The sequence below is a fragment of the Cnephaeus nilssonii genome (assembly GCF_951640355.1).
Source record: "Cnephaeus nilssonii genome assembly, chromosome: 11".
In the NCBI taxonomy this organism is placed as follows: domain Eukaryota; kingdom Metazoa; phylum Chordata; class Mammalia; order Chiroptera; family Vespertilionidae; genus Cnephaeus; species Cnephaeus nilssonii.
Genome location: NC_137082.1, coordinates 2,850,935 through 2,877,728, shown reverse-complemented (window position 1 = coordinate 2,877,728; position 26,794 = coordinate 2,850,935). Strand labels below are relative to the sequence as shown.

The 26,794-nt window shown below is 58.0% G+C and overlaps 1 protein-coding gene across 2 annotated transcripts in view; it reads left to right on the top strand.

The window, feature by feature from the left end:
* The window catches only part of CDH4 (cadherin 4), a 386,793-nt gene that overhangs the window by 269,175 nt on the left and 90,824 nt on the right, over positions 1-26,794 (top strand). The window contains exon 4 of one of the 2 annotated variants that reach the window (XM_079783884.1): positions 3,203-3,382. In XM_079783884.1, the coding sequence (XP_079640010.1) occupies positions 3,203-3,382 (180 nt within the window). Of the gene's footprint in view, positions 1-3,196; positions 3,383-26,794 lie in introns of both variants that reach the window. The other variant, XM_079783883.1, reaches the window with a different exon arrangement.

Here is a 26,794-nt window from a genome sequence, read left to right as displayed (position 1 = left end):
ATCAGGTGGGCTTGTGTCCAGGCTGTTTTCTCAAACGGGGGAGAATTCAAGATGCTCAGGAAGCGTCCAGCAGGCCAGCCCAGGACCGGACGGGTGGGAAGGCCCGTGGGGATGGCGGGCTGTCATCTGGGACCCCGTCGTCAAAGGGTGAGCCGCTGGGCATCCTCAGAGAGGCACTCGGGGATGTTCCCACACGCGGCTGGCTTTGGAGCAGCTTCTGCTGCGCTGCCTTCTCGGAGAACGGGAGCCTCGCTCCCCACACAGGTGCCCAGTCCCGGCCGCCCGGCTCTCACGCGCTCCCTGAGGCTGGCCCGGACCTGCTCTAGTGTCCCTGCGTCTCAGAGGCGCTTCTGCAGCACCGTGGGGCGCCCACGTGGTCGCTCCGTCTCCCAGGCACATCCACCATGCGGACCCCTGGCCTGCCTGGGGCCTGATTTGTTGGGTCCTCAGCATTCCTATCACATGGAAACTCACACATCGCTCACCTGCCAACCAGTCCACAACCACCTCAGCCGACATGGCGGGAGGCCCGGGGAGGCACCCAGGGCTCCTGCACCGAAGGCGGCCCTGGACTGTTTCACCCCCATTCAGTGACCCCCGAGGGTTTTAGGGCCCAGCCCGCTGGCTCGCAGCCTGCGCTCACCTGGCTCTCCATAACCCTGCGTTCCCAATCCGTGTGCAGTCGGACAGCAGAGAGGAGGGATCCATTATACCTTGCATGGCGCCTGGCGGAGGTGCGTGACCGCCGCCCTCCCGGCACTTTCTTTTCCTCTGTTTCTTTAAGGCGATCATTTAAAACCTGCCCAGGTCAGTCTTGCATTATTCAGCTTTCACTTGCGGGGGACGCTGGGAGGAGGCAGCCCGCCTCTAGGTGATACTGATGAGTCCCTGAGGGCCTCACCTGGGAGCCATAGTCAGTTACACTCACAGGCAGACAGCAGCCCCGACAAGGGGCCAGGTGGGCACAGGCGGGGGCCTGGGAAGGGAGCTCAGGGAAATGGGGTGTGGGATGAGGGGCCAGCAGGTGGAGGCCGAGGACAGGTCACTGTTGGAGTTCAGGTTTGGGCCGGGAGATGAGGGTGGTGAATGATGGGGTTTGGGGCATCATGAAGCTGGCCAATGAACTTGGGGGCTCAGCCTGGCAGTGCTGCATGCCGTGCTCCAAGGAGGCCCGGGTCACTGGGTGTCCAGGACACGCTCGCCCCACCCAAGTCCCCGCCCGTCACCCTGGGCCTCCCGGAGAGGTGGGGACGTCCTGGCTGAATCGGGCGCAGGGCAGGCACCGATTTCCCCAGACTTGTTATTACATTTGTCTCAGAGCTTTAAAATAGCCACAATTTATTTAAACGGCACTAGGGAAATTAGTGCCGGACCAGCTCTTCCTGAGCAAATGAAGATTAAGCAGGGCGTTTGGGCTTTTAAATGGCTCTATGAAACCCTTTCAAATTCTGTGTCTGGAATTCAGAAGGCTCAGGTGAGCATCTGCTGGTGCCCAAGTGACCCCGGTGAGGCAGACGTGTGCTCTCCGCACCATCACGCGGGGGTGTAGGGGTGCGCAGACAGCCCCCCAGAGGCTGTGCTTGTGGCGGGGGCTCCCCGGTCACAGTGCGCGAGGTGGGTGTAGCCGAGTCCGCCTGCCCTGTGCGGACATGCTCAAGAGCAGACTCCAGCCCGGCCCCTTCTGAGGCAGGGACCTGGGGACAGTGGAGGAGTCCCAGGCAAGGCTGTGAGTTTGTGGAGCACGTGGCACCTGGAGGGCCCCACCCCAGAGGCAGCAAGTCCAGGTGGGACCTGAGACTGCATTTCTGACAAGCTCTGAAGCTGACTCGCCGGGACCTCGGAGCTCTCCCTCCACAGCCTGAGGTTTATCACCAAGGCCAGGTGCAGGCGCCCCCTCTTCAGGGGGGTACTGGTTTCTGCACAGCTGCCTTGGCTGTCCTGGCCCAGGTCAGCCTTGCTGTGGGAATTCCTGCTCAGGGCGTGAGTCTCAGCATGAAACGAACATCAACCAGGAACACCGGGCCGAGGCGCCATATGGGCACCTTGAAAGTAAACACGGAGATGACAGATGTGTAAGTGCCCCGTGCACACATGAAGTTCCGCTGGCATGTGATAACGTTCAGAGACACAGACATATAAAAGGAATAAAGTAAAATGAACCCGCTGGTGAGCAGAGAACACAGTCGGCCTCTGGGTGCGTTTCTGTCCAATCTCCTCTGGATCCTTTAAAAAGTAAGACTTGGCCTTGGCCCGTTTGGCTCAGTGGACAGAGCGTCGGCCTGTGAACTGAATCGCAGGTTCGATTCCGGTCAAGAGCTCATTCCCAGGTTGTGGGCTCAGTCCCCAGGGACGTGCAGGCGGCAGCTACTCAATGATTTTCTCTTGCCATTGATGTTTCTATCTTTCTCTCCTTCTCCCTTCCACTCTGAATCAATAAAAATGTATTTAAAACGAAAAAAAGAAGTGGCTGGAGTTTGGCGAGATGAAGGGACTTAGCTGGTGTCACGTGACTCCTTGCGTGCACATAAATGTGAGACCCCAGGTCTGCTCCCCGCCAAGCCCCGCGCCTCGGCTCTCTCTGCGCTCGCTCAGCGCACCTCTCGCTGCTGAGGGTCCACTCGGTTAACTGGGCAGTTTGGTAGGTGGAGAGGACACATTGTTTTGCTTTGTTTGATTACCGGGAAACACGGGCGTTTTTAGACATTTATTGATCCTTTATTTTGCTATTAGGTTTCTATACATGTCCTTTTCCTGTTATAAAAAAAAAGATTCAAATTTTTTATTGATTTCTAAGTACTGTTTGTATAGCAAGACTTAACTCTTTGTTCCAAGTTCAGCAGTTGCTTTTAGGATATGATTTCCTAGCCAAGAGTTTTAAATTAAAATGTATTTGTCCCTTTGTGATTGTTTTCCACTTGGATTTAAAAGCTCGGATCCACTCTATTGGTTAGTTAACTGCATTTTCTCCTTTTTTGTGGTTTCTTCCCTGCCCCCCTCCCCCCAATGTAATTGTGTTTCTTTGTGTAGATGGGTCTTGCTTGGTGTTTTCCCCTGACACTTAGCCCTCCTCACATCATCCAGGTTTTCCCTGTCCATCAGGAAAGTTCGGATTCTCTAATTGACGCCGTCTCCTTGGAGCAGAACCTAACCACAGGTGGCTCTTCTCTCCCCGTTCCCCACCCCCACCCCGCAGATGCCACAGAAAGGAAGCAAGACTCCAGCCCTGGACCTCGCCCCGCCTCCCAGCGATGTGCTCCTGCCCTGGCCCCAGCACCCACCTGCCAGTGGCCTGGGTCTGCGGAGACAGAAGCGGGACTGGGTCATCCCACCCATCAACGTGCCTGAGAATTCTCGCGGGCCCTTCCCGCAGCAACTCGTGCGGGTAAGTGCAGGCCCTCTGCGTGGGGAGTCCCCCTGTATGCAGACCCCCCTGTGTGGGGAGCCCCTCCTGCGTGGGGAGCCCCCTTGTATGTGGACCCCCCTGTGTGGGGAGCCCCTCCTGTATGGGGAGCCCCTCCTGCGTGGGGAGCCCCCCCTGTGTGGGGAGCCCCTCCTGCATGGGGAGCCCCTCCTGTATGGGGAGCCCCTCCTGCGTGGGGTGGGGAGCCCCCTGTGTGGGGAGCCCCTCCTGCATGGGGTGGGGAGCCCCCTGTGTGGGGAGCACTTCCTGTGTGGGGAGCCCCTCCTGCGTGGGGAGCCCCTGCGTGGGGAAGGTCTAGGCTTCCCAGCCTCTGCTCTGCGGATCTTGCCCACCAGGTCTGATGGGCTTGTTCCTGGTGGGGGGATGGGTTTGCATTTGGTGTCTAAGGTTGCGATGTCGCCTTTCAGTAAGAGTGTCACACGGAGTGACACAGAGCAAAGAAACCCAGGGGCATCCAGTTGTCCAGGGCAGATGGGCTGCATGAGTTGGGTCCCCTGGGTCCCCTCTCTCGCAGTTATTGTCAAGTGACAGAGCCCAAGAGTGGGAGGAGGCGAGGCGGGGCTTCGGTTCAGGCCCTTGACCTCTGACACCTGTCTTTGGCCTGATCATTCACATGCCTTTTGAAGGGTGACTAAGCTGCCGAGTGGTGGCTTGACTGTATGATGATCTTGCTGAAAAGTCACAAGACTTGAGTCTGAAACTGTGACTCCAAGTCGGCAGTGGGGTCCATAGCCAATGACTGAATCCATTCCAGCTGCGTGGTGAGGCCTCCACCACAACCCATGGGCCCCGGCTCGGAGAGCTTCCAGGCTGGTGGCCACGTGGGCGTGGGGCAGGGGTGCTCCGGGGAGGGCATGGAGCCTCCGCACCTTGCCCTGCATCTCTCTCTCCCCGGCCTGTTGCAAGTTATATCCTTTATGATTAACTGGCCATCTAGTGAGTGAACTGTTTCCCTAAACTCTGTGAGCTGCTGTGGCCAATTAAGCGATGCAAAGAAGGGTCATTGGAACCTCCGATTTATAAACAGCCACCGGTCAGCAGCGGTGACAGCCTGGACATGGGGTTGGCGTCGCAGTGGGCAGTCCTGAGGCCTGAGGCCTGAGCCCTTCACGGGGGAGTTGGCGCTGTCACTGGGTAGGTCGGGGCTGAAGTGAGTTAAACTGTAGGACACCGGCTGGTGTCACAGAGAACAGCTTAGTGGGGAACCCCACACGGTGTCAGCGTGCGAGCGTGGTAGTCGGTGACAGGAGAGTTTCCCAGCTCACAGCACAAAGCCGGCCCTCCTTCCCCCACCCCCAGGTGGGGAGAGGGGCTTCCGGGCCATCACCTACCCCGGAGTGGCCCGACTGGCATGTCGCTGTGAAATGGAGGTAAGGACGTGGCGAAGCACTCGGGGATCGAAACCCCAACCTGGGCCGTTTCCCCGGACTCGCGCCTTCCAGGCCCATCTGCCAGCCCCGCCACTGCAATCGTGCTGTGCCCCGTGTTCATGCCCCTCCGCCTGCCAGGCCCTCGCCGCATCCGATGATCACTTGTCACTTAGTGAAAGTTTTTCTCTAGTGATTGCTTGTTAATATAAATTTATGCTACAAGGAGACTTCCGGGTAGGCGACCACTGGGAAGCTGGCGTTCCTGCGAAGCAGGCACAGGCAGGGCAAGTGCTGATGCCGGCTGCTAGCTGCCCACCGCAGCCCAGAGGCTGCCTGCCTGTGTTCGAAGGGCGGCGACTCTGAAGTGTCTAGACAGCAGGGCCCGCCCAGCCACGTGGCTCAGTGGATAGAGCATGGCCTGCACACTGAAGGAAGGGTCTGGAGTTCAATTCCTGGTCAAGGGCACATACTTGGCTTGTAGGTTCCATCCCCAGCCCTGGTCAGGGAGTGTATGGAGGCAACCAATCAATAAGTCTTTCTCACATCGATGTTTCTCTCTCTCTCTCTCTCTCTTCCCTCCCCTTCACAGAACATTATCCTCAGGTGAGGATTAACAACAACAAAAATAGATACAGCAGGGCCTGAAGCTTAGCCTCAATGTTGTCAGGATTGAACAGACTGGGAAGGGGGTGGGCCTGCGTTGTGATTTGGTTCTAGTTAGAGCTTTGTGCTTGTTCTAGAAGGTCACCTCTGCTGGAAATAGGTAACATTTTTGGTAAAAGGCAGAGAGCAAGTAGTTGAGGCTTTGCCAGCTGCCTCTGTGGTCTTTAAGGTGTGAAAGCTATCATAGGCAACATGTAAACAGAGGGGTGTGGCTGTGTGCTAATAAAACTTTATTTACAAACACAGGCAGGGGCCAGATCTGGCCCTTGGACCATAGCAGGAAGGTTAGAGTGAGGCGTGAGTTTATAATTACCGAGCGCTCTCATCTGCTCACACGCCAGAGGGTGCGCGCGTGATGCATGGCGGGCATCTGAGCCCTGCCAGAGTGTCCTGCAGTCCTGGCTTTGGAGTTTCTCAGGTTGAGGATCCCAGTACCAACACATGGAACTTCCTTCCTCTGGGCCCCTCCGTACACAGACCTGTAAAAGGTGCCAGAAGGAGAGACGGCCACTGTGGACAGAGCCCTCCCTCGAGGATGCCCAGGATCTGCTAGCAGCCCTTTGGGGAAGGCCCCTCCAGGCCAGAATGTCCATCTGAGCGGCTGTGAGTGCAGGGTGGGTGTGGGTGAGGCCTGGCTGGCTGCTATGACGAGCATCCCCAGAATATCAGAAACCTCCCACGTGGAGGCTGATGTCTTGCTCCTGTGAAGGTCTCTCAGGGTGTCATTCAGGCCCGAAGTGAGGGCCCCAGCCACGCCAGGCTCTCCTGGGGCGCTTCCTCTTCAGCAAATGGAAAATGGGATTTCCATTACGGTTTCTGTAAAAGATTTGTCTTTTCCAAATGGACTCCAAGTTATGATGTAAGAACTCAGCCCACAAACACACTCTCATATGCTCACTTTCTGCTTCCCTCCCCACCTTTCCCGCATTCATTTCTTCTCTGGCACAGACAAGGGTTCCCTTTCCGGTGCTTCTGACTTGTTACTGTCTCCGGGAAGCTGATGAGCTTCCTGGCCGTGTCCTGGGCGGCTGCCCTGGAAGGAGCCCCTGGCCCAGTGGAGGGAGCGGGAAGCGGAAGGAGGAGCACGGGGGGCGGGGGGGGGTGCAGCTGGGATCCGTTCATTACCGCGTTGCCTTCGAATGGAGTGTGTGAAAGGAAAAACGGAGGGGAGGAGTGGGCAGCATGTTCTTCCCAAAAAAATTGCTGTCAATTACAGGCTTTTCCTGGGAAGAATACCGTGTCAGCTCTGCCACGCAGGGCGAATCAATAACCTACGTGTCCGGGCGGAGCGTGGAGGCCCTCGGCGTGGTGCGCCCCTGGCATCCGACCGCCATCAAATTAAGGGATGGGTGGGGGGGGGCGCCGTGGAGACGCCACTCGGAGGTTCCAGGCTGTTTCTTCTCATCACAATGGAGGAGGCAGCCACTCAGTGATTGAGCTCCTCCCCTAGGAGCTGGAGAGGCTCTTTGTTCTGGAGGAAATGGCAGGAGGGCTCCGGTGAAGGTCAGCATGATCTTCCCTCCTCCTGCTCTCGGCGCTGGACGGGACAGTTTGGGGCCATCCGGGATGCCAGGCGCCCTGCGGGCACTGAGATTCTGCAGGAGGAGTCCGTTCGTGGCCACAAGAACCACCAGGCCATCAGCTCTCCGCTTCTCACTCCAATGCGGCCCCTCCCCTGTCCCTGGGAGTCTTCCGTGTGGACGAATGCAGGGCTTTGCAACCCCACGGCTTCTCGCAGGCAGATTAGGCTTGCCTTCTGGCAACACTCAGAGTGAGGATCACTCACGATTTTTACAAAGAGGGTGCGTGTTTTAGCTGAGTCTAATAAGCATTCACACTTGGTTACCTTGAGAGGTTGTCCAGGGCCACTGTGGGAACTGGCCCCGGAGGATGGGAGACAAGTCCTTTAATTCTGGAAGCTGGTATTTTAACAGACAGGACGTCGTACAGACCCATCCCGGGGCCTGCCAGGGAGCAAGGCTGGAAAAGGCCTCTGACCGGGCGAGAAGGCAGCCCTGGCACCGTTGCTCAGCATGAAGGCGGCACGTGGAGAGGCGAGCAGGCGAGCATTTCCGGAGCAGGGCGCTCGGAGAGCACAGCGGGGCCTGGAAAAGCAGCTCCTCACCTAGCAATGCCACTGAGCGAGAGCGATTGCCGTGGAGGCTCTTCTTCACATTTCCTTGGTAAATTTGCTCCCATTTTGTGCGCATTGCTTCATATCCAGCCGCAAATATGAACTGACCTTCTGCATGAACGGAAATGGGCTGGGCCTTTGGCGCAAGCGCTCCATGACGTGAGCCGCTGGGGTCTGCCAGGGACACGGTGAGTCCCCACGTGCGGCCCAGGTAGACGCTCCATAAATGTCCCTCTGCACACGAGCGATGGAGCTCCGTGCTGACGTACACGATGTTCGGGCAGTATAATTATCATGAGTCCCCCTGGGCGCCTCCTTGCTGGCACTCTGAAGGTACCCAGCCAACATGTATGACGGACATGGTCATTGCTCCCTGCCCAGTGGAGGCAGGTGGCTTGCCAAGCACACTGTGTCGTGTCGTTCCTTTCCGTCCTTTCCCCGTTGTCCCCAGGAGGAAAATCTAACTCCTTAGCATGTCACACGGGCCTCCATGACCTGACTCTGCCCCACACGCCAAACTCCAACCATGCTGGGCTTCTTGCAGCTTCCAGGCTTGAACTTGTGCTTGGTGACCGGGAGGCCTGTGTACGAGCTCTGCCCTCAATCTGGAGTGTTTTCTCACTGCACCTGACACCCCAGCCTGGCTCCTTCCCACCTCCTCTGAGAAAGCCCCACTTCTCAGGACCCTGCTGCTCCCCCCAACCCCGCCTGCCATGGTGGCAGAGTTTTTGAAACTGCCTTGTCAGTGATTATCAGTCTGTCTCCTCCATAAACATGAAAGTGCTTGAGGGATAGTCCACCTGTCAAGCACAACAGAGGGGACAGAATAGTGTCATCAAGTTCTTTTTAAATGAGTGAATGGTACAGCCCACCTCCGCCAGGCAGCCTTCCAGGAGCATCCTGAAGAATGTTAGGTGAGCTCTACCATAGTTGACTATAATGGAATTGCAAGTTCTGCTTCTGGTAATGGTGAGATAGTGTATATCAGACTAACACTCCTAAAACAATAATTATAAACTCTGGGGCGGGGGGGGAGGCTGTTAAAAAAACTTTGCAGTTACTTGAGAGTGATCACTAGTAGGCAAAAACTATTGGGGACTCCACCCTTGAGAAGAAAGCAGCCCTGGGTGAGCTCTGTGTGTATGTGGCTTTCCCTCTGAGGGCACTGCTTGTCCTGCTTCAAAGCGTGGCTAGTTCTCACGCAGAAGACCACAGGCCTGCCCTGGCCTGTGTTGTTCACTGGTTAGAGCATTGGCCCACACACTAAAGGGCAGCAGGTTCGGCTCCCAGCCAAGGACACATACCGGGCTGCAGGTTCATCCCCGGCCCAGGTTGTAGAGCATGTGGGAGGCAACCAATCGATGTGTCTTTCTGACATTGATGTTTCTCTCTCTTTCTCTCTCTCCCCTTTTCCCTCTCTCCCTTCTACTCTCTCTAAAAAGCAATGGAAAAAATATACTCAGGTTAGGATTAACAAACAAACAAACAAAAAAAAAAAAAAAACAGTCTTACCAGTCAGAGGAGTTGGGTGATGGGGTTAGAATGATATAGCAGCTGGAATGTGAAAGGATGAAGCCTATAAAATATGTAGCTAGAGGCAGAGACTCCAAATCTGCTTATAAACTCTGCCCAGATCTTGAACTATGCATGCACAAGGGAGACCCAAAGAACCCAGTGAAAAACAACAGTGAGATGATTAAAAGAACTAAGCAGAGGCTTCAGCTGCTGCCTAATGCAAGGGAAACAAACGTATATTTCAGATCAGCCAAGTTAACTCCCGGCTATAACAAAAAGCAACACCCTTCAGGGGAAGATAACAGCGCCAGAATCTCTGCAATGTACCATTCACAGTGATCTGTATACAATAAAAAATTACTAGATATGCTTCCCCAAAAATGTGACCATACTTAAGAGGGGAAAAATGCCCATAGAACCTAACCCTGAGGTTTCCCAGATAGTGAATCTCTTATACATATGCTCAATGACTTAAAGGAAAATATGGTCACAATGAATGAATACATGGGAAATCACAACAGAAAAATAGAAACTCTAAAAATATAACCAAATGGAAGTTGTAAAACTGGAATGTATAAAATCTCTAATGAAAAACTCACTAGATGGGCTTATAAGTATATTGTAAAGGCAGAAGGAAGGTCTCAGTGCATTCAAAGGTAAATCAGTAAAAATTATCCAATCTGGAGAATGGCAGGGCAGAGGATTGAAGAGGATAAAGACTGGTGACCTAATGTATGTCATTGGAATCCCAGAGGGAGAGGAGAGAGAGATAACAAGATAGAAAAAAATGGTTGAAATTTCAAATTTGGTGGAGAAACAGACTTACAGATCCAGGAAATTCAGTGAACTCTGAGTAGGATAAATACAAAGAAAACCATACCTTGATCAGAGTCAAACTGCTGAAATTAAAAAAAAGAGAGAGAAAGCCCTAGCCTATTTGGCTCAGTGGATAGAGCGTCAGCCTTCTGACTGAAAGGTTCCGAATTTGATTCCAGTCAAGGGCACATGCCCAGGTTGCAGGCTCAATCCCCAGTAGGGGGCAGCCAGTCAATGATTCTCTCTCATCATTGATGTTTCTATCTCTCCCTCTCCTTCTCTGAAATCAATAAACATTTTTTTAAGAAAGAATGGAGACCACTGAGCACTGGAATGACATTTTCAAATTGTAAGGTGAAAAGTGGTTGGCAATTCAGCTCTGAAGGAAGAGATGGAGAGCACAGAAAAGATACATTTGTGGGTTCATATAAAAGATTCTATTTTCCCCTTGATTTATTTAAAAGACAGCTGACTGCTTAAAGCAAAAATATATGACACTGTATTATAAGGTTTGTAATGGGTGTGGATGTGACAAATAATGGCAATAAGAGGACCTGCTGAGGAAGGAGACTAGACGTGCCCCGAACCCTGAACCAAGCCGTGCCTGCCACATGCGATTGTCTGATGAACACTGCACATGTATCTAGGGCTTGCTCCTCTGACTGTGCCCCTCCCCCAGGTGCAAGGGGCTCTCCCCCAGGTGTAAGGGGCTCTCCCCCAGGTGCAAGGGGCTCTCCCCCAGGTGCAAGGCACCCTCCCCCAGGTGTAAGGGGCCCTCCCCCAGGTGTAAGGGGCCCTCCCCCAGGTGCAAGGGGCTCTCCCCCAGGTGTAAAGGGGCTTTCCCCCAGGTACAAGGGGCTCTCCCCCAGGTGCAAGGGGCTCTCCCCCAGGTGCAAGGGGCTCTCCCCCAGGTGTAAGGGGCTCTCCCCCAGGTGCAAGGGGCTCTCCCCCAGGTGTAAAGGGGCTCTCCCCCAGGTGTAAAGGGGCTCTCCCCCAGGTGTAAGGGGGCTCTCCCCCAGGTGCAAGGGGCCCTCCCCCAGGTGCAAGGGGCTCTCCCCCAGGTGCAGGGGGCTCTCCCCCAGGTGTAAGGGGGCTCTCCCCCAGGTGCAAGGGGCCCTCCCCCAGGTGCAAGGGGCTCTCCCCCAGGTGCAAGGGGCTCTCCCCCAGGTGTAAAGGGGCTCTCCCCCAGGTGTAAAGGGGCTCTCCCCCAGGTGTAAAGGGGCTCTCCCCCAGGTGTAAGGGGGCTCTCCCCCAGGTGTAAGGGGGCTCTCCCCCAGGTGCAAGGGGCCCTCCCCCAGGTGCAAGGCGCCCTCCCCCAGGTGCAAGGCGCCCTCCCCCAGGTGCAAGGGGCTCTCCCCCAGGTGCAAGGGGCTCTCCCCCAGGTGCAAGGGGCTCTCCCCCAGGGACAAGGGGCTCTCCCCCAGGTGCAAGGGGCTCTCCCCCAGGTGCAAGGGGCTCTCCCCCAGGTGCAAGGGGCTCTCCCCCAGGTGTAAGGGGCTCTCCCCCAGGTGTAAGGGGCTCTCCCCCAGGTGCAGGGGGCCCTCCCCCAGGTGTAAGGGGCCCTCCCCCAGGTGTAAGGGGCTCTCCCCCAGGTGCAAGGGGCTCTCCCCAGGTGCAAGGGGCCCTCCCCCAGGTACAAGGGGCCCTCCCCCAGGTGCAAGGGGCCCTCCCCCAGGTGTAAGGGGCTCTCCCCCAGGTGTAAGGACTCTCCCCCAGGTGTAAGGGGCTCTCCCCCAGGTGCAAGGGGCTCTCCCCCAGGTGTAAGGGGCCCTCCCCCAGGTGTAAGGGGCTCTCCCCCAGGTGCAAGGGGCCCTCCCCCAGGTGCAAGGGGCCCTCCCCCAGGTGCTAGGCGCCCTCCCCCAGGTGCAAGGGGCCCTCCCCCAGGTACAAGGGGCCCTCCCCCAGGTGCAAGGGGCCCTCCCCCAGGTGTAAGGGGCTCTCCCCCAGGTGCAGGGGGCTCTCCCCCAGGTGCAGGGGGCTCTCCCCCAGGTGTAAGGGGCTCTCCCCCAGGTGTAAGGGGCCCTCCCCCAGGTGCAAGGGGCCCTCCCCCAGGTGCAAGGGGCTCTCCCCCAGGTGCAAGGGGCTCTCCCCCAGGTGTAAGGGGCCCTCCCCCCAGGTGCCAGGGGCCCTCCCCCAGGTGCCAGGGGCCCTCCCACAGTTGCAAGGGGCCCTCCCTCAGGTACAAGGGGCCCTCCCCCAGGTACAAGGGGCCCTCCCCCAGGTGCAAGGGGCTCTCCCCCAGGTGTAAGGGGCCCTCCCCCAGGTGTAAGGGGCCCTCCCCCAGGTGTAAGGGGCCCTCCCCCAGGTGCAAGGGGCTCTCCCCCAGGTGCAAGGGGCCCTCCCCCAGGTGCAAGGGGCCCTCCCCCAGGTGTAAGGGGCCCTCCCCCAGGTGTAAGGGGGCTCTCCCCCAGGTGCAAGGGGCTCTCCCCCAGGTGCAAGGGGCTCTCCCCCAGGTGCAGGGGGCTCTCCCCCAGGTGTAAAGGGGCTCTCCCCCAGGTGTAAGGGGCTCTCCCCCAGGTACAGGGGGCCCTCCCCCAGGTACAGGGGGCTCTCCCCCAGGTACAGGGGGCCCTCCCCCAGGTGCAGGGGGCCCTCCCCCAGGTGCAGGGGGCTCTCCCCCAGGTGTAAAGGGCCTCTCCCCCAGGTGCAAGGGGCTCACCCCCAGGTGCAGGGGGCTCTCCCCCAGGTACAAGGGCCCTTCTTTCTGTGAGACAGGAGGCACGTTCACTTGCCTGTCACCTGCAGTGCAGGACTGCCTCCTCCCACCCATGGGGAGCATCAGACACCGCCTACCCCAGTGTGGCTTCTGACAGCTCAGCCCCGACACACAGGTGCCATGTGGGATCCTGTGCCGCAGCGGTCAGCCTCCCTGTGACTGCTAGGATACGCCACGGTGAGACCTTGGGGAATTCATTCCATCCTCGCTAGCGCCAGAGGGGACGAGGAAAGCAGTCGTGAGCGGGAATGTGCGGCTCCTTCCTGGGTACCGTTCCCGTTCTTAAACTGCTTTCATGACTGTATTTATGCCACTGAACGTCCCTTAAAAAATGAAAGTAAAATCAAAATGCTGCAGAGGCTCAGATAATTTATCGGTGAATATTCAATTGGATATATTAATGTTTTAGATTTACATTAGTGGTTTCCTATTCAGAGGGTTCATCTGGTCCTTGAACTGTGGTCGGCCCCTGCGTGGGCAGGAGCTTAAGCACATGCTGAGACTGGCCGCCTAGAATTGGGGTTCCAGCCACAGTTCCCACCAGCTGGCCTTCTCTCACAGCCACAGGCCTCGAGTCCGTAGACCAGACGCCGTCTGTAAGTGCGGACACTAGCCGAGGGCCCCGATGGGCCTCGATGTCCAGCCAGGGAGGAGGCCAGGGCTGGAATATTCCGGAACCCAATGAGCAGTAACAGTCCTCATGGGAGAAGTGGCTGTGCCAGTGGAGACCTCATTCCGGGCCCACAGGTCTGGCTCATCTTCTGCTAAGTCACCTCCAGGACAATTTGGACGTTACCACGGAAACCACTTCCTGTCCCTGCAGGTTCCCGCTCATGAGTGGGCCCAGGGTGGTGGAGGGTATGCGGGGCAGGGCTGCCAGCGCCTTCCTGGGAAGGGGGTCCTCCATTCTTCACGTGGCCCTCCCCTTTCTGGCGGGAGAGGATGATAATGACAGGAAGACACATGACTCCGGGGTGGCGGGCAGAGAGCAGGGCCCTCGCAGGCCGGACGGCCACTGACACAGGAACATGCAGCAAGTCAGCTCACTGTCCAGGGTTCGTCTCCCAGGTCCTGGTTGGCACCCAGAGATGGGTCAGGAGGCGCCCGCATGCCCCCAGTGAATGTCCCCTTGAAACAAGGATGAGGCGGCCTACAGGCCATTGCCTTCTGGGATGGTGACAAGACACCCAATCCTAGCCTAGCCGGTTTGGCACAGTGAATAGAGCGTTTGCCTGCAGACTTAAGGGTCCCAGGTTCAATTCCAGTCAAGGCACATGCCCAGGTTTCGGGCTCAATCCCCAGTGGGGATCGTGCAGGAGGCAGCCAATCAATGATTCTCATCATTGATGTTTCTCTCTCTCTCTCCCTCTCCCTTCCTCCCTGAAATTAATAAAAATATATTAAATTAAAATTTAAAAAAGACCCCTGATCCGGGCAGTTTATTCCGTGACTGCAACCTGCGGGAGGCCCGGGCGTGTTTCTGATGCTGCTCGGCCTTCCCCATGGATCTCTCCTAAACCGCGGACAGTTCACTCTGAACACTCCTTTCTTCTGAACGGCAGGGAACCAAGGGGAACGCCTGCCTCCGAAGACTCTGGGCAGACAGCCCACTCCACTCACGGAACCGGGCAGAGACTACATCAAAAGCAAAGCCAGGCAGTGGGGAGGGGCCAGGGAGGGCTGTGGGGAGATCAGACCTCAGCTGAGCTGCAGAAGGTGATGAACGGGCTGCGGGGCAGCCTCCCGGGGACGCTGGAACAGTCGGGCTCTGTCTTCAAAGTTACTCTTAAAAATGATGCCCCACTCAGGCCGGCGTGGCTCAGTGGTTGAGCATCAACCTGTGAACCTGGAGGTCACGGTTCAATTCCCAGTCAGGGCACATGCCCAGGTTGGGGCATGCAGGAGGCAGCCGATCAATGATCCCCAGTGTGGGGCATGCAGGAGGCAGCCGATCAATGATTCTCTCTCATCATTGATGTTTCTGTCTCTCTCCCTCTCCCTTCCTCTCTGAAATCAATAAAAATATGTATGTTAACTAAAAACCTAAAAAATGGTGCCCCAGAAAGAGGCTGTGCTGATGGCCGGATTGTGGCCGGGTGCTCTGTCTTGCTTGCTTCTGGCGGAAAGGCCTCTGTGATAGTGGCTGGGTATTGGCCTCACCAGCACGGCAGGGAACCTCGCTGTGCCAACCACCAGGGAGAGACCTCGGGAGGGGGGGGTGCTCAATGTCTCAGACCCCGAGATGCCTAAGGAGGTGCTCGCTTCTGCTCTGAGCCATTTGGCCGTCGGGCCATGCGACTGAGTTAGGCGTTTGATTTGGGCTTTGGGGATTCCTGAGCTGTAATGCTTATTCCAGTTGAGATGCTAATTTCATTTTCCTAAAACGTGGGGCGATAAAAACAAGAAAAGCCACGGAGCCTCAGTGTCTAAAACAAAACTAAGCAGGCATCTGAGCAGCACCTGAGAGAGCACCTGAAAGGAGGTGGGCCCCCCCACACACACACCCTCACACACACACACACACACACACACACACACACACCCGCCGGCAGCCTCCCACCCGCAGGGAGCTCAGCTCTGCCTGCGCATCCGCATCTGGAAGGTGGCCTGGGAGCTAACCTGAGCTCACGCCTTCAAGAACAGTCTACACGTCTGAAACAAAGGGGAAGAGAGCGCACGGCTGCGGGTCCTGTGTCCCAGCAGAAACCTGCTGTCTCCGCTGTGACTTACTCTGAGGCTCCTTTGTCCCAAGAGGTCAGAGCTGGGCAGGGCTGGACACACAGCATTTTCAATTCGCCTATTGCCTCTGGGAGGCAGAATTGACCAGCCACTGTGGCCAACCTGGGCTGGACGAGGCCTGGCACTTTGCTTTTGGAAGCGAGTGGCCAGATCAAGGTTCGAGCCCACAACCAGACATATGCCCTTGACCTGAATCAAACCTGGGACCCTTCAGTCCACAGGCCGATGCTCTATCCCATGAGCCAAACCGGCCAGGGCCATTTAAAATTCTTTTAAAGAACAATGGAATCCAAAGGTGACATAGACTGCAAGTTTCACATGCAGATTTGGACGGGGCTTACACAAATTCATAATGCTCGTCCTGAATTGGCTGGTAGAGGATGACAGGTGGCTAGTACATCCATCATCATTTAGGCCAGTGTTCATCTCTCTGACCATCTGCCCACCCTTCCACTTACTCATCCTTCCATCCATCTATGCATCCATCATTCATCCATCCGTCCTTCCACTCACCAATTTATTATCCGTCCATCTGTCCATTTGTTGACCCATCATCCATCCATTCGTCCTTCCACCCACCAATTTATTACCTGTCCATCTATCCATTTGTCTGCCCATCCAGCCATTATCCATCCTTCTATCTGTACATTCATCCATCTGCCCATCATCCACCCACTCCTCCACCCATTCATCTGTCCACTTGTCCATCCATCCATCTACCCACCCATTTGGTCATTTGAGTGCCCACCCCCTACTCTGGGCAGCAGCAGGACCTGAAGTCAGAACTTGGGCACAGCCACAGCGACACTCCTGCCGCTTTTCTGAGACACACAAGTCCTTTGAGTGCAGCAGTACTTTCCGCCCTTAAGTCTTTTCAGCGTTTGAAAACTCCCCGATGAGGATGAAAGTAATATGTTTTTGACAGTGGTGGCAATTCTTCCAGGGGGTTGGGGACAGCCATTCCATTTGGTGTGACTATAAGCCTATAAAACTCTGACTTGACAACGAGGCCGGCCCACAAGGAGGGCGCTGGGCCAGAGAACATGTCCAGATTGTCTTCCTAAATCATCAACAGCAACAGCAATGTGGGCTGATCCAAGACCGTGTGTGTTTCTTCAGATTTCGCCTTGGAGGAAATGTTAGTGTTTTAGAGGGTGGTCCATCTTGGGTCAGAGGAAAAGGGACCCACCTGGTCACCAAAGGGGCATTTGTTACACATGGACTCTGCCATCTTTGAGATACAGCGGTGGCCACACATGTGTGGCCCCATCCTGTCTTTGAGAGCTGACCCCGTGATGGTGGAGACGGACGAGAGGACAGGAAACTGTCAGAACCTGGAAGGAACCACGAGAAAATCTACCCAGGGATGAGACAGACCGGAATGGGCGGGGGGCGGGGGCGGGGCAGATGCCTTAAAGGGGGCAGCCAGTGGAAGCTGCTCCAAGGAGCCACTGTTCGCTTCTGCAAGACTAAGAGCTGGCTGTGCAGCCACCAGGCAGCGAGAGCAGCAAGTGCAGGCCTGAGCTTGGCACCCCAAGGGGCGGAAGTCTGCGGCAAGAATGCGGCCAGCACGCAGAGGCGGTGCGAGAGCGGGCCGGGAGGAGGGCTGGAGGCAGGTCACACAGGCGAGAAGCCTTGAAGAACGCCACTGGGTTTGCTGTCTGCCAGGCGCCTTCAGGTGCCGTGTGGGTGGAAGTCTGAGGACAAGAGCTGCGCCAGAGCACGGGGAAGGAGGGAGTCGGCCCAAGAGTGTGGGCCTGGGCAGGACCAGAGGAGTTGGTGAGGACAGGAAGGGTGGGGGAGCCCAGCGAGGCAGAAAAAGTGGGCAGGACCCAGGCCTTGTTGGGGGGGGGGGGGGGGGGCGTGGAGGAGAGGGAGACCTTCCCGGCCCAGCAGCCTGGGGAGTGTGTTCAAATGCAGATCCCAGGCCCTGCTGCCCTGGCTGGACTGGGGAAGGTGCGTCATGAGGCCTCTGCTTTCCCAGTAAGGCCCAGCCTGGTTCTGTGCAGCCGCGGCCTCAGCCCCTGAGGAACCGGGTTGGAGTGAGGCGTGGTCCTCTGGTCCACACCCACCGTGCTGGCCCCGCTCAGCAGGTCACTGGCTGACGTCTGCCTCCTGGCGAAGCTGGCAGCCAATAAAAATGAGCCCCTCTGACCCTGTCTCGTTGGGAACCAGAGGTCGGGGGTCCTCTGAGCTCTCACTGAGCCTCAGTCCCTTAATGCAAAATTGAAAAGCTTTTCATGTAGTTAAACACATGCCAGCAACTGTCAGAGCCGTGGTCACTGAGGATTAATTGTATAGCTGAACCATTTCTGATCAACTATTACTTATAATTAGCCCCAATAAACATTTCTAAATAATCAGTATTGGAATGTCTTAAGTGAAGTAAATGCCGTCTTATGACTCTGTCAGGAGGTCAGAAGCACAGGCGGCCCGTGGGTCTGGCTGGGTGAGTGTGGGCTGGGTGACACCTGGCTGGTATCCTCGGGGAAGGTCCCATAGGTTTCAGAAAGTAGGAGCATTGTTTTAGACATGCCCATGAGTATCAGGAGAATTTGAGCGAGCTGTCCGCATTCCTAAGTCAAACTCTCTAAATAAAGACCCAGGATTCTGCCCAGAGCTCCGTTCAGGCCGCAACCACCCAGGCCTGAGGCGGGGCCTCGCCACCTGGGGGTTGAGGAGGGCATTGGCCAGCGCACAGCCCGGGGCCTCGTCCTCCCCACCCAATGTGGACACTCCGCCCGGTCCCGGAGGCAGGTTGCTGGGGTGACTGCAGACGTGGGTGCTGGCTGTGAGAGGGGTCCCCCCACCGTGTCCTAGACCCCATTGCTGTCAGCTGCTGCAGCCGTCCCTGCGGCCCAGATAGACCCGTGCCGGATACATGGGGTTAGTGCGTCACGTGTACTATGTGCTGTGTTCTTACAACAGCGAGCGAAAGGGAAGTGCTACTAAGAGAAACATAAAAAGAGAAAACACATTATGGCACTGTGCACGTTTATTGAAAAAATCCGCGTGTACGTGGCCCTGCACAGCTCAAACCTGTTGTTCAGGGGTCAACGGCATAAAAGAGTTAAACTTCTGGTTTTGTACGTGAGTCTTTTGTCAAGGAAGTTGCCGAAAGAGGCGCGTGTTCGCTCATTGGGTTTGTTTTTGTAGGGCGGGGACCATAGGATACAGATGTTAAGGGGGGACCGGTTCAGGGGGTGAAAAGCCAGCTTGCAAACCGCCAGCCTGCCTTTGGGTCTGAGAGCCACCGAATGGCAGCGATGGGACCAGACGGGAGTTCGTCTCCACATTGAGCCCCTGCAGGCCGAGTCCTCGTCCCGGGGTGGAGGGGACCCAGGCACACGCACACAGGCCACAGCCTCAGAGCCTCGGGATGCCGATGTGGGGTTCCATGTGCAGGAGGGTCTGATGTGGGGGTCCATGCTGTAGGAGGGTCTGATGTGGGGTTCCATGCTGCAGGAGGGTCTGATGTGAGGTTCCATGCTGCAGGAGGGTCTGATTTGGGGGTCCATGCTGCGGGAGGGTCTGATGTGAGGTTCCATGCTGCAGGAGGGTCTGATTTGGGGGTCCATGCTGCGGGAGGGTCTGATGTGGGGTTCCATGCTATAGGAGGGTCTGATGTGGGGTTCCATGCTGCGGGAGGGTCTGATGTGGGGGTCCATGCTATAGGAGGGTCTGATGTGGTGTTCCATGCTGCAGGAGGGTCTGATGTGGGGTTCCATGCTGCGGGAGGGTCTGATGTGGGGTTCCATGCTGCAGGAGGGTCTGATGTGGGGTTCCATGCTGCAGGAGGGTCTGGTGTGAGGTTCCATGCTGCAGGAGGGTCTGATGTGAGGTTCCATGCTGCAGGAGGGTCTGATTTGGGGTTCCATGCTGCAGGAGGGTCTAATGTGGGATTGGATGCTGCAGGAGGGTCTGATGTGGGGTTCCATGCTGCTGCAGGAGGGTCTGATGTGGGGGTCTATGCTGCAGGAGGGTCTGATGTGAGGTTCCATGCTGCTGCAGGAGGGTCTGATGTGGGGGTCCATGCTGCAGGAGGGTCTGATGTGGGATTGGATGCTGCAGGAGGGTCTGATGGGGGATTGGATGCTGCAGGAGGGTCTGATGTGCGGTTTCATGCTGCAGGAGGAAATGGACAGGGCAGCTGGGGAAACACTGCCTTACCCTTCACTCTGACGGCTGTTTAATTTCTGGGGCAAAAGGTGACGGAACGAAGGTGGGAATCTTCATCCCAACCATGGCAGCTGTTCAGGGTGCCACTGTCCAGGGCACGGGTGTGCCATCCCACACGTGGGCACAGATTCTGAGTCGGCGCCCATGAGGCCATGCGGGGCGGGCAGAGTGGCATCTGTCCCCAAGGACGAGTTCAGGGCCATCTCCTCCCGAGACCAGTGCGGGGCGTGGACAGGGCTTGGGCTCCTGAATCCAGGACTGCCCTTTGGAGAGCACGGGTCTTTTTAACTGCCAAGAGGCCCCTAATAGTGGGTTGCTAAGAAACCGCCACAGGAGATGATTTAGAAACGTCTCATTTGGTTTGATGTGTATGAGTCTCCAGCGCCATGGAAACACCCCACCCGCCCCCGTTGGAGTGCTGCGGGGGGCCGGGGGAAGGGGGGGTGTCCTGGGAGGGACTCCAGGGCGTCGGTGGGTCAGCCAGGCTGGGGTCGCCTGTGCAGAGAAGCCAACGTGGGGAAAGTCCGTGCCATTGGAGGGAAGAGTGGGCGTTGTCAAGCCCACAGCCTCCGTGGTCTAGACCTGCAGGAAGGACCGGCCTCGCCCTGCCCAGCCGGAGTCGGGGTTCGATTAGACAGTCCAGCTTCGGGCTTGGCTCTCGGCAGCTGATACCAGGGTGTCCAGACCCAGGCAGTGTCTGAGTTTGAGGCTGTTCAAGCTCAAATCGCTGGATGCGGAATCTCCTTCCCCACCTGCTCCTCTCCTCTCAGCCGGGTCCACAGTCCCTGTCCCCTGCGAGGCTTGTCAGCTCCTGCCATCTGGGAGAGCAGGTGGCCTGGGCTGTGATCATGTGTGTGAAACAGCACATAGTAATGACCAAACAGCATTCAGGAAAGTAAACAGAAGCAAGAGTACAGACAAGCGGAGGAGGTACAGCCCTCAGGCTCAAGGGGCCTGACGGGCAAACCCACTGGGAAATGTCTTGAACCGAGAGGATGCGCAGCGCGCTGGGCATTTTGAAATACAGGCAGGGAGGTGATGGAGCGTTCTGTCTGCACGTGGTACTTGATCAGCCCTCCGGATGTCTCGAGCTGCTCAGCAAATCCAGAAGACTCACAGCCAACAATGTCATCTGTCATCATGTTAAACAACATCCACCCAGCGTTTCGCTTGCGGGCATGGCCGGGTGCTCCAGAACCGAGCTGGCTGGGTGCCACCTCGGGCGAGCCTGCCACAGACACAGTGATCCTGGCTGGGGCGCGACTCCAGCATGAAAGTGGCCAGTGAGCCAGCTCGTCCCAGTCCAAACCGCAGTGTGCGGGAGGCGGGAAAGTGCAGGGAAATTAGCTCCTGCCCCATTGGGTCACTCAGAGATGAGGTAGCTGGATGCACGCTGGTTACAGTAGCTTAGAGAGCATGCCCGGGCCAGGTGGCAGGTGCCACGGGGAGGCCACGGCTGCAGGGCTCTCGCCCCACAGAGCTCTGGGTTCAAGAACACTGTGTCTTCTCACCTGTCACCAAGGAATCCCCACTTCCAGAATCCAACTTTGATTTCGAACCTAACGGATGCATCCTGGGGCCTGTTTCCATGTATTAATGGAGGGAAGGACACCGCTGAGGACACGCTGTGACCAGGTGCCTGCAGTCAGGAAGAAGCCGCTGCCAGACCGCATGTTGAGAGGGTGGCACATTAAGAACCAACTCTCGGTCTTCATGACGTGGAGGGATTCCTGCAGTCCCAGCTCTGCCCTTCCCAGGTCTCAGTACGCCCCGGAACATTAGGGGAATGTATACACATTCATTCCTACTGTGCTCTGCAGCAGCGCCATCTGGCACGGCTCCTCAGAGCGGCGTCTCCAGGACCACTCTCCCTCCCAGTGCTGGCAGCCCTCGCCCGCGGCCACGCGGTCACGCTGGCCCGTCGCGTCCTTCCCAACTCCTCCTTCCCGCTCTCCGCCTTTGTTTGGATGCTACTGCTCCCCGATGCTGTTATTTAAACCAACTCACCTTTTATACCAAAGTTTATTTTAAAGGACATTTTATGTAACCATACCGCTGTCACTAGGCCTAAAGAGACTGGCACCCCAACATGGCAGCAAAAATGACATTATCGTCTAAACCAGTGGTCGGCAAACCGCGGCTCGCGAGCCACATGCGGCTCTTTGGCCCCTTGAGTGTGGCTCTTCCACAAAATACCACGTGTGGGCGCGCACGTACAGTGCGATTGAAGCTTCGTGGCCCATGCGCAGAAGTCGGTTTTCGGCCTGGGCGAGACTGTTTTGAAGAAGTGGCGTTAGAACACTCAAGGGGCCAAAGAGCCGCATGTGGCTCGCGAGCCGCGGTTTGCCAACCACTGGTCTACACCATCCATCAGCGTGAAGGCCCACAGCCTGGGAAGTGAATGTCAATACCGGGCGGCGGAGAGGGTCCCCTGGGCTGAGGACTGTCACCCGGAAGCACTGTGTGTGATCTGACTCCGCCCGTGGAGGTGCGCTCCTCCTGGCACAGCTCAGAGGGTCTCGGGAACGATGGCCGCTGGCCCAGCTCGGAAATCAGCCTGTAGTCCTAAACGTTGTGGGAAATTGTGCATGTCACCCAGGAAGACAAAGGTGCCTGTTTCTTCACAGATTACAGAACAAAAACAAACCCCCAGCTGGAGGGGCCTGAAACAGGCCACACCTCCTTCAAGATGCAGTCGTGTGCCCACAACACGGGACCAATCAGGTTTGCGCGTGGAGGTGGGAAGGCGGAGTCTGGCATGGGGATGGGCAGCGGGGCAGCTGGAGGTGAGACCAAGGCCAGGCCTCCTGCTTGAAGGCGGGAGGAGGTGGACGGAGAGCAGGTGGCCCCGCCAGGACGGGTTCTGCGTCGCCCGGGACAGGGCAGAACCTTGACTGTGCGCACACAGCCCAGCAGCAACCGGGGCCTCCAAGGGGGCGGGGGCGGGGATACGGAGGCTGGGCGAGGCTGAGAACGTGGTCAGGTCTCTGGAGGCCGCGGGCAGGTTCTGTCAGAGAGAGAGGTGCCTGGGTTTCGTTTTAAAAGATCACTGTGTGGTTGCTGCAGGTGCCCTGCCAACAAGCACCCCCGTGACCCCGGGTTTCCGCTCACCTTGGGGGCCTGGCTGGGGGCCTGGCTGGGGCTGGGCTGAGCCGGGTCCGGGAACCTCCCGGGGAGCCCAGGCCATCCTGCAGACAGGGCGGCCCTGGCCGGGCAAGGCACTGGCTGGCCCAGGAAGGCGAGGGCCGTGGGCATGGATGCCAGCAGCCTCGGGTTGTTGAAGTGCCCCCCCCCCCCGCCTCAGGGCAGCAGAGGCGGGGCGTGTGGTAGCTGTTCTCATCGCTGTCCGTGGTGTGTCATTGCTGGCTCACTGTGTGCGTCCTGATGGCTCTCCTGTGGGCAGGTCCCTGAGACTCTTCCAGCGAACACCGGCCCCAGCCAGAGGCAGCCCAGAGGACAGACTTAGGCTTCAGTGGGCACAGAATTTTGGTTTTGCCAGAAGTAGAAGTCCCGGAGGTCCGTGGCCACAGTGTGAGCACCTAGCAAGGCTGCACTGCCCACTCACAGTGAGGAGGGTGGGGATTTAACATTAGGTGGCCTTTTACGCAATAAAAAAAAGAATTGCTAGGCAAAGCTAGGCAACCTAAAATAAAATCTAACCCCCCGCCTGCTTTTTTTAAGTAGGATATGCTGAGTCGAGCCAGCAGCTCCCTGTATAGTGTGCGTTTCTCGGGACCTTTTGCCGCGAGGAACAAAGCCAACAAAATCAGCCCATTGAAAACGGAAAAGAAATGGGAACATGTTCACGGTCTAAGGGTGTGGGGTTTGGGGGGCCTGGCCTCGCCAGTGCTGCTGCATGAGTGCCACCCACTGTCCCATGGGTCCCCGCGGCCTGCAGCCGGCCAGCTGTCCTGAAGACCGTCCACGCCGGGCTCCTGCTGACGCCCTGGGTGGTCTGGCCGCAGCTCCGGGGCACTCCCAGCATTTCCCCACCGGGCGCCGCCCCAGCCTCCCCTGGTCCCTGGGTTCATAGGCTCTCAGGTGGCTGCCTCCACTGCTCCTGTCCCTGCTGGCAGAACTCAGACTGGGACTGGGCGCATGTGATGGGGGGTGCCCAGTAGAAGAGGAGGGAGGGGAGCAGGCAGGATGGGTGGGGAGAAAGCTAAGCGAGCGTGTGGTCTCAGCGGAGCCCAGCCTTGGCCTGCCCCTCAGCCCCGGCCCACCCCCCTGGGTGCCCGTTGGCATAGCTGTTCCTGGGCAGGGCTGCCTGGGGGCTCCCATTGGCCCAGGGTAGCTTTCCATTGACGGGGCAGCTGTGAGCTGCAGGCAGCTGGGAGGGCCGCTGCCCAGTGAACGGGTCCAGGCCGGGCACAGCTGCAAGGGGGACCCCTCTCTTTAATGTGTCCTCTAACCACCCGGGAGAACTCCTCCTCCCTGCAGGGCCTGTATTTTTAGTCAAACCGTCCCAAACACGGCCTTGAGGTTTGGTGAAGACCCTCCCCTCTCCGCCCCTGGCCAGCCGGTGTTCGTGGCATTTGTGCAGGAGATGGCTCATTACCACAGGCCCGTGGGAGAGCTGGGGGTGGCAGGGTGCAACGTGGGCGTTTCCAGGGATTGCTTTTGTGTAGAAGGCATGCAGCCTCCTCCCCCGCCCCCTCGACCAAGCGTACCCCAATGTGTGGAGAAGTGATCCGGTTCTAAGCAGCTGCCTAGTCCCCCGGTGTGGCGACAGAGCGGCCCAGGTGTCCGCACAGAAACAGCTCAGGAGAGACCACGGCCAACCGGGAGCCCCAGGGCTCGAGTCGGACCAGCAGGCGGCCGAGGGCCCACCGCACGTCAGGACACACGCCGCCCCGTCTGGGGCTCCCAGGGTCACAAGTTTCACGCTTCACTCGACTGGAGACCAACTCAGATTCACAGGCAACAGCCTCCCTCCTCACAGGGAGAGAGGGGTCTTAAATTATTCCTGCCGCAGATTTCAAACAGAATCGCTAACATCCTTGGCAAACCCCTTCAGCACTGAGAATTATCCGTGTAAACAAGATGGAGCTGGGGTTTAAAATGTGTTTCCGGTCCCTCCGCTCTTCAGCGGCCCCAACCTCTTTCCGCCATCCAGGGTGCTTATCCAGCCACCGTGCCTTGGCAATCCACACCGCTTCTCGTCCCACGAGCGCTTTTGTGGGTGATCCCGGCGAGCGCTTTTGTGGGTGATCACAGCGCCCATTTGTTGGGGCACTCAGGTATCCACTGTGCCTCACCCTACCTCTCACCTGGCCCTGACTCCCCAGGTCGGATGGAGTGAGCATCACAGATGGGGAAACGGAGCCTCAGAGAGGCTGAGTCACTTGCCCAAGGTCACACAGCTGGGAGGCAGCAGCTTCCAACCCAGGACTGCCTGCTTCCCAAGCCCCAGTGCGAACATTGCATCGAGAAGACCCGGTAGTCTCGCCCGACCGTGTGACTGTGGGCCGCCTGCTTGCCTCGTCTGTAAGAGGGGACAGTCGAGGCCCACCTCCTAGACAGAACGCCCCAGGGACTACCATCTCCTCCTCACACCATGACCCTCATTTTGTAGATGAGCAAAGTGAGTCCCAGAGACGGTGTGTAACTTGTCCAGGGTCACACAGCTGGGACCTAAGAGCGGGGTTGGAATGCAGGCCAGCTGGGCAGTCCCTGGGGCGACGCAGCCGGGGGCGAGGCTGGCAGAGCTGCCCTGTGAGCCACTCCTCGCAGCCCCTTTGCCTGGTGTGTGCTGCCCGTCGGTGAGCCGGTGCACACCGACCTCTCACACCAAATAACTCGCAGAAACTCACTGTGCACGAGACAGAGGTGGCGCACCGGGTGGGGCGTGTTGCAGCGGGCAATTCAGCCGTGCTGTGTGGTGAGATGACCAGGGGCCCCTTAAAGGGGTACCCACCAAAGGCATGTTTGAGGAGCTGCGGGTGGGGATTTGGGCGCCTCCCAGGGCTCGCGTCACTGCTGCGCGGGGCAGTGAGCGTTACTCAGGCAGCCTCTGCCGTCCTCACAGCCAGGCACCTGCCACTGAGCCAACATTCCGAAGAGAGCATGTTCGCACCTGGGCCAGTAGTCTGTCATTTCTTTGCATAAAGCCCCAGGGAAGGTCGGTGCCCCTTTGTACCCCACGGCAGACATCCATGTGCCCTGCCCACCCCGCGCGGCAGCTGGGCTCCTCTGCTCCACCCAGGGTGCCGGTCCGCGGGAGCACAGGTGTGGCCCGCGGGACACAGCTCCTGAAACTGATTTCTTCCCGCCGTTCACCGGGATCCCCTCCTGCTTTTGCAGCAGCCCGGGCCTCCGAACAGGATGCTGCCCGGACGCTTCCCTCCCCCTGAGTGCGCGTTCTCGGGGATGTGTCAAGTGGGCGTAGGTGCCGGAGGGCCGGGGCGGGGAAGGGTCCGGGCAGAAGGGCTGGTGCTGCTCGGCCTCCGCGTCTTCCAAGGCAACGCCAGGACCAGGCCTGACATCCCCCGAGAGGCGGCCGGGTCTCAGAGCCCGGCCCAGGCCAGCCCTGTGGCGTGGTAGGCCGTGTCACAGGCACCATGCTTCATGACACACATATTTGGGCGGCCCCAGGAATGGCCCGGGCTGGGTTCCAGCAGCTTCTGTGCTTGTGACCACACTGGTGGCCACATCTGTTCAGCCTCACAGGCCTGAGGAGGAGCCGTCCCTCCCCCAGTGGAAAACCTGCTCCCTGGAACCAGCACGGGGCGCGAACCTCCAAAAGGCCTGGAGAGTGCGTTCTCGGCCCCAGGGCCACAGCCAGGGAGGTGCAAGCCAGCCTGGAAGTAAACGCGGGCCTGCGTTAAGTCTGAAACTGTTTCCTGGATTATCAAACGCAGCGCGTGCACGGCCAGGAAGGAAGCGCCAGGCTGCCCTCCGTTCTCCCCGCTTCTGTGCTCAGCCCTCCACTGCTCTCACCTACAAGAGGGTTTACGCAAGCACTTCCGTTCGGCCTTGGCGCGGGCGCTAATGGCACCCCAAACCTGCAGCTCAGGCCTCCATTGGGGAGCCCCGGGGGGCTTTCCCTGGGACGCCCTGGGAGGCGCCGTGCCATCCTGCTGAGCTGTGACCTGGAAGCTGGTCCTTGGGGGGAAGGCAACAGAGGGAGGTTCTTTCTGGAGGTGTGGCTCCCTTTCCCACCTGAAAACCCATGCGAGGTTGGTGTTCGCTTTCGTCATTCTTTTCCTAGTAACGATATTTCCCCTAACGTTCACAGGGGA